At 46.8% G+C, this 12,944-nt stretch overlaps 2 protein-coding genes across 5 annotated transcripts in view; one reads left to right on the forward strand and one right to left on the reverse strand.

Moving 5' to 3' along the window:
* The window catches only part of ARHGAP39 (Rho GTPase activating protein 39), a 369,615-nt gene extending 359,430 nt beyond the window's left edge, over positions 1-10,185 (reverse strand). For 3 of the 4 annotated variants that reach the window (XM_074986536.1, XM_074986535.1, XM_074986534.1), the window contains exon 1: positions 10,050-10,185. In XM_074986536.1, the coding sequence (XP_074842637.1) occupies positions 10,050-10,060 (11 nt within the window). In that variant the 5' untranslated portion in view covers positions 10,061-10,185. The remainder of the gene's footprint in view (positions 1-10,049) is intronic. The other variant, XM_074986537.1, reaches the window with a different exon arrangement.
* Positions 1-12,944, forward strand: part of GFUS (GDP-L-fucose synthase) — a 107,646-nt gene that overhangs the window by 3,452 nt on the left and 91,250 nt on the right. The window lies entirely within an intron of this gene.

Below are 12,944 nucleotides of genomic sequence, written 5' to 3' on the forward strand. Positions count from 1 at the left end.
TGCCAACAGAGGCAGAGGGGCCCATGACTTTTAAAAGGGATTCTATTACAGCTGAGAGCATAAGAAATTCTCTTCTAACCTATCGAGATAAGGTCATCAAGCTAGGCTTTTATATACCAAGCCTATCACTATCAGGTATTTATTTCACTGATCATATACAATGGAGGAGAGCAGGGGGCACCTACTTCACATGCACCCAAAGGCAGATTTTAGTTTGACCTCAAGGAAGGATAAAGGAAAGGATTTCCGCAAATTTGTGAAGATGAGAAAAAGCTCTCAGCTCCTCCAAGGGGGTGGATTTCTGCATGCATGCAGGAAGCTTATACAACAACGGCAATCAGCGAGGGGGCCTATCAAGTGGCCAGTCTAGTTCCTGAAGAAGGGCTTGTGGAACTTTAGTGACATTAAACGTGGCTCATGTGCTATATGCCCTATCAGACTAGCTTGGGCTGTAATTTCAGAGTTCAGGAGGATTGAGCCAGGTCAAGATTTAGATGGAAGGAGAACAACATCCAAGATGCAATGAGAAGTGAGCCCAGCAATTTAACAAAGTAGCTCTCTTCCTTCTGAAGCTGCTCAGAACTCAGTGCCTCCCAACCCCACCTACTGTTTCACGTGGGCAACATGCTGCTGTTTTGTTTTGTTTTGTTTTTTTTTAAAGAAACAAAGACAAAACTAGTAGCAGTCATTTGTCATTAAAGACATCTCCTCTCCTAAGAGCAGCAAAACGTTCTAGACAAACTCTGATATGAATAAATAGCATCTGGAAGCCTGAATTCCCCTGTTTAAAATATAGCAATTTTGATTTCCAATCCTAAACACTGGTCTGGAGTAATAGCTGCTATTTTCCACCCCAGAAATGGCTGTATTTTACTAAGTAAAGCACTTCTTCATGCTACCTGCCTACAACATATGAAATGCTTTCAAGGGATACTACGGAAATCAATAAAATAATATACTCACAAGGTTAGCAACATTTCTAGATGGTGAAAAGGTTGGATTTCCAAACACGTTGCCTGTGCAAGTCATTTACATTCAAGCAGAGTACGGAGCAAATAGATCAATAACAATGCAATGAAGCAAAAAGAGAAACGTCATCACCTCAAAAAAGGCAGACCAGAGACCACGTGCATCTGACAGCAGGAAAATGGACAGGGACTCACGTTTGTTTTCTACATATGCTACATTGCAATGTTTTATTTTAGCTTAAAATGCACGAGTTTCCTCATAATGCTTACCAGAAGAGCTAAGGAAACATGACCTCGTGGTTATGGCCAAAGACTGTCCAAAGACCTGGATTCTATTTCTGGCTCTGCTCTGTAATTCTTGTGTGACCTTAGACAGGTCATTCTCACTGTGACTATTTCCCCATGTGTAAAATGGGAGTAATAAGAGTATCTGGAATTTGAATGAGTGTTCGTGAGAGGCACTGAAAGCCTCAGATGAAAGATGCCAGAAAGGCACAAAGCATTAAAAGTTACAAGAATTTATTGTTGGATAAGATTTTTCTGAAACGTCAAATCCCTTTTGCTCTTACTGATGGAATATCCCTTCTATGTCTTTTGCCTCCTAAGAAAGAGTGTTGCTTGTGGGCACCGTACAATTCTGTATTCATAGGTTTGCTGCCCATACACCAATCAGTTCAAGCTGAACTGTACACAGTTATTCATTGGGAGTTGGCGGACGTATCTTCCCTTCAATAGAGTATTAACCCCCCCACATCCTCAATCAGGTCTCTCTCTACCACCAAACCGTACTTGGAAATCTGCAATAATGAAAGAGCGAATGATTCAGAAGTCAAGAAATAGCTCTGCTCTGCACCAAAAATAAATACCAATCAGTGTTGAATTCAAGAACAAAACTTTCTGGATCATACAGTGTGTAAAATACAACAAGCATAGCCTTCTCATTCTGACAGTCTATTTCAGGCTTCGTTTGCCACAGGTTTTAGGAGATGTTAACCAACAATCAAAAACTGTCTCTGTCTCATGTTAAAAGAAGTAGGTTTTTTTTTTTAAATGCCACTGGTTTTCTATACCTTATAATTAATGAGCCAACACTGCTCATTTGCCTCATTTTTTTAAAATCAAACTAGAAATTAGCAAAGTTTCCATATTGAGGGTATAGACAAGAGATCCAGACTGCTATTTTGTGGCTGTAAAGTAGGAGGAATTTAGACCCTTAAGGAACTGAATCACAGAATACTATGGCTGGAAGGGACCTCAGGAGGTCACTGAGTCCAGCCCGCTGCCTAAAGCAGGATCAACCTTATCTAAATCATCCCAGCCATGGCTTTGTCAAGCCAGGACTTAAAAACGTCTAGGGATGGAGATTCCACCACCTCTCTAGGTAACGTATTCCAGTAGGTCACCACCCTCCTGGTGAAATAGATTTTCCTAATATGCAACCTATACCTCCCCCCTTGATGCACCCATTGGAACTAGGAAGCCTGCCTGCTCAGCATAACATCCCCTTGAGTAAGGGAGGCTTTCTGGAACCACTAGGAAGAGGTCTGAATATGAGAAACCAAGAGCCACCTAGTTAGATATCTGGGGGGGCGGGGGGGGAGCTTAACAGCCTCTAGGCTAGCTAGCAGCTGATATCTAAGAGTAGAGCCCCCAACTGGAATATCTCAAGAGAAAAATATAAGAGCATGTAGCACTGCTCTCATTTGTAATACACTGAGGTTAGAAAAGCAAGTCAGGTTCAGCTGACTGAGCAAAAAGCTGATAAACTCTGCAAACAGGGGTTGTGTTGAATTATTAGGCATAAACGTTCTTTGCAGGGGCAGCCGAGATGCCAACCAGGGCAGGGGGGAGAGTGCTAACAGATAGAGCAATTACTAAGCCCATGAGAAACACACGGTAGCAACAGTGGAGATGCAGTTCTTTCATTGCCAGATTGAAGCAGAAAAGGGGAAAAGGTAGAACTTTGAGAAAGCAAGAAGTTCTACAACTGCACTCAAAAAGGAACAACTATTTTAAAGGGCAGGATATAGATGCTGCCTGAAAAATACTCAAGTGGTGCCACTTAGAACCTCAATTAGTCTTATCCCAGTTGCCAAGAAAGCAAGTAGGGGATTAAAAATAGCCATCCTGGATTAGCAGCAAAATGAAAAGGGTATTACAGCAGAAATCGCTCAAGAAGAGATGGAAGAGGCAAAGGAGAAGTCTAAGTTCAATGAGTTATCTAGAGCATGTAAGGTAATAATCACTGAAGCAAAAAAGGGCAAGAGGGAGAGCATCATTGCTGAAGAGAGGAATAACAAATGTTTTAAACAGTCTAACGGTTAATGTAGGATCATTTCAGAACTTAAGCAGAGGAAAACCTCATCAAGAGACATGGAGGAGGGGACAACAAAGTTTTCTACAACAAATATGTTGTAAGAATGCATGGGATGCTACTATTATTGTACAGTGATTACAAACAAACTCTTACGCCTCAATTAATCATGCCCCAATGATTCAGAACCAGGGCCCAGAATGTCAGTGGAGTTGAATGTGAACTAACAACCCCACTAACAAATGTTTGTTTTACACCTGGGTTAGCCTGGGCACTTGAATTTTTTTTTAAACATTCTATCAGCTTTGTTGTTTTTAAAATACTACACATCACCACCTTTGTATGCAGTCACCTCAGAAGGTAAATGGTACCTTCCCCTTGCAAAAAGGGAATCGGCACAAGCCAACAAGCGTGCAGTTTTACAGTTGGTAAAATCATAGCAAGACTAACAGAATTGGTAATCAAAACCCATATGACGGTTCATAAAATAAATCAACCCAAACCAAGGTACTTGCTGATGAAGATGCCACCTATGCTATAAGTTAAACTTGGGGGAAAAAAAATCCCTACAGAGAGGCCAAAAAACTTTTGAACCAGTAGGCCAAAAAGTAAATAACCTAATCGGGATTGAAGCATCTTACCTTAGGCAGGCTAGTTTGGAAGTTTCAGGCACGAATTCTTAGATTGGCCAGTCTGAACACATGAATAGGATAGTTTAATATAAGAACATATCTTTGTAAATATTTGACAGCTCTGAATGGAGAGAATTCACCAGTGTCTTGAGTTGAGGCTGTTCATTTGGTCAAATTTCTACAGCAGGAATGTAACTGTGGAATGAGTATGTTAGTACTTGGTGCTACTCCAGCACTAAGGATTTCAAAAGATCAAATATTTGCTTAATTATATGCATCCCAGTAAGGTAGGCCATGCTCATTACAGACATTTTACAGCCAGAAACTAGTACCACAGAGAGTTTAAATGATTTGTCCAAAGGCAGAGTAAGTCAGTGATAAAAAGGACAGCATTTAAGAATTCCAAATCCCAGTCCCCTAGGGCTGCGTCTACACGTGCACGCTACTTCGAAGTAGCGGCAGTAACTTCGAAATAGTGCCCGTCACGTCTACACGTGTTGGGCGCTATTTCGAAGTTGAAATCGACGTTAGGTGGCGAGACGTCGAAGTCGCTAACCCCATGAGCGGATGGGAATAGCGCCCTACTTCGACGTTCAACATCGAAGTAGGGACGTGTAGACGATCCGCGTCCCGCAACATCGAAATAGCGGGGTCCTCCATGGCGGCCATCAGCTGGGGGGTTGAGAGATACTCTCTCTCCAGCCCTTGTGGGGCTCTGTGGTCACCGTGGGCAGCAGCCCTTAGCCCAGGGCTTCTGGCTGCTGCTGCTGCAGCTGGGGGTCCGTGCTGCATATACAGGGTCTGCAACTAGTTGTTGGCTCTGTGTATCTTGCACTGTTTAATGAAAGTGTGTCTGGGAGGGGCCCTTTAAGGGAGCGGCTTGCTGTTGAGTCCGCCCCGTGACCCTGTCTGCAGCTGTGCCTGGCTCCCTTATTTCGATGTGTGCTACTTTGGCGTGTAGACGTTCCCTCGCTGTGCCTATTTCGATGTTGGGCTGAGCAACGTCGAAGTTGAACATCGACGTTGCCAGCCCTGGAGGACGTGTAGACGTTATTCATCGAAATAGCCTATTTCGATGTCGCAACATCGAAATAAGTTATTTCGAAGTTGGGTGCACGTGTAGACGTAGCCTAACAGAGCTGCTCCCCAATTTATTGATTGAAGTTTTTGTTTCCAACATCCAATCTAAACAATTTAAATGGGTCAGCACCATATCAATTACAGATGAAAGAGAACACCAGGAATAGGTCCTGGCAGCCCATCTTCCTACTAAGGAGGACAGGATGGTTAGATATTGGAACTTTTATGTGTAGACTATAAAGCGTGCAAAAGGCAGGGCACCCCCCTACAGCAGTGGTGGAAAACATCAGAGCCAAGCAATTGTCATTATCAGGAAGGTGCTTCTCGACAAGTAGCCCAGATTTCCCTTTTCTTGTTAGTTATAGTTCTGGTTCCCAAAAGTACCAGGGGAATGGGCATGAGAAACTACAAAAGGGCTGATGGACTCTAGGAAGAGCAAATATCAGGGCTGCTGACCTACTCGCTAGGCCCTGGCTTCATCTACACTGGAGGGTTTCATCGACAAAACTCATGGAGCATCTACGCACAAGATGTGTTTTGTTGACAGTCTGTAGACAAAACTCAGCACTTTCACCAATGACGTTCTGCCTCTCCACCGTGAGGAATAACACCTTTGTTGACAGTTTGTGTCAACTAAAAAGCCACATAGATGCCGCAGGGGGCCCTGTCAACCGGCAGAGCTTCCAGGTCCCCAGGCAGCCCTGTCTTCTGTACTTCCGGTTGGCCATTCTGTCCAGCCGCTCTCTGTCAGAGGAGATCACTCTTTCAATCCGCTTGTGTGTGGGCCCACTCAGTCGAGGGAAGTTTTGCCAGAAGAGATCTTCCGACAGTAACTTCTGTGGACAGAATGCTGTAGTGTAGACGCAGCTCCCTAGTCTACGTGTGTGTTTGGAGCTGGGCCGGGGGGGGAGGTGGTGGTGGTGTCTGGCCTCCAGAAGGGGCAAGGCCTGAGGCAGAACCCTTCAGCACAGCCCGGCCCACACCATCTGGGACTCCAGCAGTAATTTAAAAGCCCCAGGGGCTCCAGCTAGTGCCATGGTACCAGCAGCAGCCACAAGCCCTGGACCGTTTTACATCAACAGGCCCTGGAGCAGCTGGCCCTTTTCTTCTCTCTCCCCCACACTAGCCCTGGCAAATGGGTATATGATGGAACTAAGCATCAGAACTCAAATCCTGCACAAGAGAGGCTCTGTAGGAAGGGAGGTTACACACCACCCCTCAGGGCCAATCCTAAATTCTCATTTGGGTTTGGTCATCTTACCTTGCCACAGGGAGTGCAAAAGAAAGAGCTATTAGAGAAGCTATAAAAGACCCCTGGCTTTCATGAGACAAAGAACATCTTGGGTTTGCAGGATTGGCAGAAAGACTGTGAAACATTCTAATTATGGGAGTCCACCAAACTAAGGGAGGCTCTGTTCAAATTAAAATACAAAAGAAGAGAAGGGATATAATGCATCTGTGGCACTAAGTCTTCTTATCAGATCCAGAGGGGTTGCCAAGTTAGTCTGTATCTTCAAAAACAATGAGAAGTCCTGTGGCACTTTACAGACTAAAAGATATTTTGGAGAATAAGCTTTTGTGGGCAAAGACCCGCTTCTTCAGACACATCTGTTAGCCTATAAGGTGCCCTTGGACTTGTTGCTTTCATCAGACCCAGGCATCCTTCACCAACATCCTGGTGTCTGGGAGAGGTCAAACTTAGATGAAAGCAAACTGGTTAACCTTATTTTATTAGGTTAATTATAATCAGCTTCACCATTACCAGTCATGGCCCATAACGTTGTGCTCTTAGATGTCTCACTGCTTCTATATCGCCAGTTTCATCATGTCCAGACATCTCACCCAGACCTATGAATCCTCCTAAGGCTGTCCAAGATTATACTCTTTTGCTCCTTTACCTCCAGATTTAACCATTGTAATAAAATCAATCTTGGACTAACCATGAAAACCACTTGGAGGTTACAATTACCATAAGGGACAGCTGTCCTCCTGAATCGGACAAGACAATAACACAGCACATCCATGCTCAGCCACCTGCACCAGTTGACAGGAAAAAGAATTCAACATACTGGCCACTGAGAGCTACAGACTAACACGGCTACCTCTCTGCTATTGGCCACTATTCACAAATCCATCAATGGCCGAGGGCCCCAATGACTTTCAAGGTCAGACTGTCCATCTCTGACCAAACCTTGTACCTATCATATCATCATCCTAATAGTAAGGTTGTAGGTAGCCAGGGGCAGGATGTTCTCAATAAAGGACATGCACCCAATAAAAATACATGTAACTATATCCTGCTGCATCTCTACCAAATTATATCTGCTTATGAACTATGAAATCCTGGGCTCTTTGAAGGAGATGAGGTCAGTTGTCTAAGATTTAGAACTGTTTGTGACCATATTTAAGCCACATGGACTACACCCAGAGACCACAGCCACCTTATAGACAGACAAAATAGTAAATAATGTGAGCATAGGCAAAAGCATACCTCATGCACCTCTACGTAAGCAACTTCAATTCTATCGAAAGGACCACAACTCCTCTCCCTTCCCTCTTTCAGATGCTTCCCAAACCAGATCAACCTCCCTAGTGGCCTTCTGCTCTTCGGCTAGAGAGTAGAGATCATCCCTAAGACCTGTGAGGGGGTGGAAACAAGGCTCACAGAGAAGCTAGCTCTAGGTCCATCTGATCTCCCATGGCAGCTAAATCCATAGGCAAGGGTTTTCAGTAGGAAATGCTGCCCATAGCTCCCTGGGTGCTGAAACAAAGAGATCAAAAGGCCTTCCTCTGCCACCTGTCCTCTCCCAAATGGTAAATATTTAGGACTTTGTGCCCCCAGAAGGTGCTGACAGAAACCACTTCACAGAGTTCTAAGAAAAAATCAATTCCATCCCTGTGTATAAATGGCATTAGCATGTATTGGCCAAGACTTGTGGAAAGGAGTCCGCTTTCCTCCAGGACCAAGTCTGTGCATGAGTTTATTAGGGTCACGTGGATATATCCCATACAATCACTTCACTGTGACTGAAGGAGGATAATCAGCAGTGGGAACCTTGATCCCCATCTCCTGGATCCATTCTTTATGGTTCACTTAGAGCATAGTTAATAGTGCAGGAGAAACAAGCAGTTTCATCAATTAAAATCAATTACAAAATCCTAACACCAGTACTACAAGAAGACATTCAACATAAGAACAGATCTAATATAGTCTCCCAGTACAGCCCAGCCACAGCCTGAATCTTACAGATAGCAGGTCACACCCATGAATGCTATACTGTTAGAAACTGTTTCCAGTTTCTTCTCCCCCCCCCCCCCCCCCCCAGCTCCTACCACAGAGAGATGGACACTTCTAAAATCAAACCGAATTATTTAAGTGTAAGGGTGCAGATTCCCCCCCACATCAAAAAAATTAGCACTCAGCATCAGTGCAAATTAAGGCAGTAGATTTTCAGTGAACTGCAATCACACTGTTTATAACGAACATGCAGTTATATCGGCATTTAGTGCAACCACTACATGGGCACATGCAACCATGGGAAGACAGTCAATGGTGTGCAAAAACCTGCAGAGACACCACCACACCTGGTGCACTGAATCACAGCACCACACCTTGTTTACTACTGGGCCAGATGTAAACACATTGAAGCGTAACCTTATTCCAGCCACCTGCTGCTTTCATGCACCTAGGACCTCATCTAATGAATTCCCTTTAATGGCTTTTCTAAAAGCCACCCAGGCTCTGCTTGCCAGGTGGGGTGTAGGAAAATGACAGCTATGGGTTTCTCTGCAGAGGTCACATGAGGGTTGATTAAACTGGTATCACACAGAAAGAAAAAAATCCTGCAGTTTTTGCAGCTCAAGAATGCAGGGCTCAGAAAGCAGAGGGAGAAGTAGCTGTAGCAACACAGCTGCTGAGCAGCATGCAGCACGGAGAAACCAGGCAGTACAGCACAGACAACCAGAGGGCTGCAAGTACTGCACATGTAAAATAAATAAAACCCATTCCAGCACAAATAACTCATTTTCCGATGCACATGCCCCACCCTACACCAACACACACACCCAACACATCCCACTGCAGCCCTATAATCCACACGCCCTTCACCACAATACCACTGAACAGACCTTATCAGGGTCTGAACCATGCATGCCCCCTTTTTCCCCCTATATCCGTACACCCCTCATCTCACCACCTTAAAATAATCAGCACCTCATGGACTTCCATGTCCCTCCACCCTAGCCTACACGCTCTATACCTTCTGCATACCAATATGCATCCCTACCCAGGATCAGCATGCACCTGCCAACACCCATCTCCCACCCCATCATTTGCCACAGGTACATGCCCTCCAAATCCAGCTTCTCCTCGTTTGCACTTGCCTCTTCATCCCTGTCCCGGTGCCATATATTACCCCACAGCCTCATAAACCCCTATTTAAATACCCCAGCAAGCCTCCCCCGCACAGACTGTCAGACATCCACACCCCATATCAGACAGGACATCAAGACCCAATACCACTGCACCAGACCACCACCACCACCACCCCACAGCACAGACCCCACCCAAAGAACCCCACACCAGCAGGGGAAAGCAGGATGGGGCTCTGAGGAGGGGAGACAGACCCCAACCCAGCAGTGGGGGAGGGGACATAGGAGGTTGAGCTGTTGGGGGGGGCGGGTACAGAGGAGATAGAGATGCTGGGGTTTGAGGGTGTGGGGGTACACGGATCCCTGCCCAGCAAGAGGCGCAGACACAAGGGGAGCAAGTTCGGGATGATGGGGGGCTACAGACCCCAGGAGAGGGAGGGGACACGTGGGGAGGGAGCTGAGAGGGGAGGACACAGAGACCACCCCAGCCAGGGGAGGGGGACACAGAGGGGAGGGAGAAGACGCAGTGAGGTGCGCGGGGGGACAGACCCCAGGAGGGGGAGGGGGCTCCGAGTGGGGGGCACTGACCGGAGGGGAGGGGAGGCTGAGGGGAACGGGGGGGGGGGTGCAGGCGCGGGGGGAACAGGTGCCGACGGTCGGGGACGCCCCTCCACCCGCACCTACCTCTCCGCCATCTTCGCCGGCGGCTCGCTAGCGCGCGGCAGGCTGGGTGCGCAGAGTGGCGGCCCCCGCCCGCCAGCCCATGGCCCCGGCAGCTCCGGCTCCCGACACCGACTGAGGCTCCGGCTCTGGCGGCAGCTCCGCCGCGTCCCCCCGTCACCATCGACAACCTGACCTCACCCGGCCGCAGCCAACCAGGCGCCGTCGGGGGCGGGGCCGGAGCGCCGAGCTCCGCCCTCCGCCCGGGCGCTGCTGGGAGATGTAGTTTCTGCGCGGGAGCCAGGGGCTGCAGTGCAGAAGCCACAGCCCACCCTTGGGCAAGGCCCGGTCCATAGCACTCAGGAAGCCCTGCGAGCCGCCTGCTTCTCCCCGGTCGCTGCCCATTTCAATCTAATGCTGTCCTAGCGTCTTCCAGCCCCCCACCAGGCGCGAGGTGTACAGTGGGGGCTGCGGGGGCTGCGAGTCCCACTGCAAACTAGGGCTGCCAGTTCGGTTGGGTGCGTTCCTGCAGGTCTGATCACCTGACATAATCTTTCCTCTTTAAATCCTGGAAACTCCAGGACTCTCATGGAGCAAGCTAGAGCTATCAACCCTTCTGTAAACCCTGAACGTAATGGAAACCGCTTCAAGCCAGCGTGTGCTGCGGCACCCCAGCATTCTTAGTTACATCATGTGGGCCCCCTACCCAACATTTCATCCCCTGTAGTTTAATCATTGCATGGCCGGGTTGTCTGGGACTCCGATGTTCAAGATGCAAAGCCTATTGTGCTAGGTGCTGTACAAACTAGTTTGGTGACATCCAAGGGCTTTTGATATGCAGGCAGTCAGACCAATTTATTTCACAATTCTCTCTGGCCATAAACTCTCCAACTTTATATACAAAAAGGCAATCCCTGCATTGGAGAGTATACAGGCCAAATTACACAATCTAGTTGTTTATAATCTACTTCACTTAGCAACATTTTGTGCTCTTCAAACGTATTAGTGGTGGAGTATTTTTCATTGTGCTGCTGCAGTTAAACATATTTTTAAATTCTGTTAAGGATACATGGTGCATGCAAAATTGAGATTATAGAATTTCTATAATGCAACCCATTGTTCTTATTTTAGCTATACAAACATTAGTTGAATTACAGGAGCAATTAGAACCTTCACTGGAGATCAGGGTCCCATTATGCTAGTCACTGTGTATAAAACTTTCCAGCGGTCTTTGTAGCTGAGATCTGAAGGAGAGTGCCAAATCTGAGTCATTCTTTTCAAGTGATAAATCTGACGATATGTCCAGATTGAAGTATTAGAGGAGGTTTTCGAACAAATTAATAAACTAAACAGTAATAAGTCACCAGGACCAGATGGTATTCACCCAAGAGCTCTGATGGAACTCTAATGTGAAATTGCATAACTGTGGTATGTAATCCATCATCTAAACCAGTTTATATACCAGATGATGGGAGGATAACTAATCTGAAGCCAATTTTCACAAAAGGGTCCAGAGAAGACTGCAGCAATTACAAGCCAGTAAGCCTGAATTCAGTACCAGCCCTAAAACTATAATAAAGAACAGAACAATCAGACACATATATGAACACAATTTGTTGGGAAAGAGTCAACATGGATTTTGTAAAGGGTAATCTACTAGAATTCTTTAAGGGAGTCAACAAGCATGTGGACCAGAGGGATTCAGTGAATATAGAATACTTCGATTTTCAGAAAACCTTTGGCAAGATCCCTCACAAAAGGCTATTCAGCAAAGGAAGCTGCCATGAGATAAGAGGGAAGGTCCCACTCATGTATCCATAGCTGTTAAAAAGATACAAAACATAGAGTGGGAATAAATGTTAAGTTTTAAGAATGGAGAGATGTAAATAGCGATGCCCACAGGGATCCATACTGGGACTAATCCAGTTCAACACATTCATAAATGACCTGGAAACAACGAAAAAGCAACAAGGGATCCTGTGGCACCTTATAGACTAACTGAAACGCAGGAGCGTAAGCTTTCATGGGCAAAGACCCACTTCGTCGGATGCATCTGACGAAGTGGGTCTTTGCCCACAAAAGCTTATGCTCATACATTTCTGTTAGTCTATAAGGTGCCACAGGACCCCTCGTTGCTTTTGCACATCCAGACTAACACGGCTACGCCTCTGATATTGGAAACAGTGAAGTAATCAAATTTGCAGATGGTACAAATGTAAGGAAATCGTAAGACGAATACATTTCCTGAGGGTGAGATATGTAGCAGAGCGGTGGCTCTCAACCTTTCCAGAATACCAGGCCTGCCAACAGCAATTCAGGGCCCGAAGGCAGAACAGTCAACGGGCTGCTGTGTACGCACAAGCTGCACCTGCACAGATGTGTTCCCTCTGACGTTTAGGCAGTGCTGTGCCTGCCTAGCTGGTGCCCAGCAAGCTGCCACTTGTGCGGCTGGGCACATTCTTCCAGCACAGCCAGGATGTCAGCATGCCTGCCTGGTAAGGATGCCAACAGTGTAATCACACAAAGCCAAAGACCCTTGCCCCACCCCTACCCTGAGGACACACTCCCATCCCACCCCTTCTCTGAACCCTCACATCCACATCCACTCTCCCTTCATTGTTTCCTGTCTCCACCCTCACTCACTTTCAGCAGGCTGGGGCAGAAGGTTGGGGTGCCGGAGAGCATGCAGGGTGCAGGCTCTGGGAGGGAGTCTGGATGTGGGAGGGGTGTGGCCTCTGGGTGCTGGCTGTAGGCTGGGACAGGGGATTGGGGTGCAGCGGTTACCTCAGGTAGCTCCCAAAAGTGACTGGCACAACTCTCTGGCCGTGGCTTCCTGGCAGGAGTTGGGAGTAAAGGGTTCTCCATGTGCCGTCGCCTACAGGCGTTGCCCCTGCAGCTCCCATTGGCCACAATTCTCAG

Source organism: Carettochelys insculpta, chromosome 2 (genome assembly GCF_033958435.1).
Source record: "Carettochelys insculpta isolate YL-2023 chromosome 2, ASM3395843v1, whole genome shotgun sequence".
Taxonomy (NCBI): Eukaryota; Metazoa; Chordata; order Testudines; family Carettochelyidae; genus Carettochelys; species Carettochelys insculpta.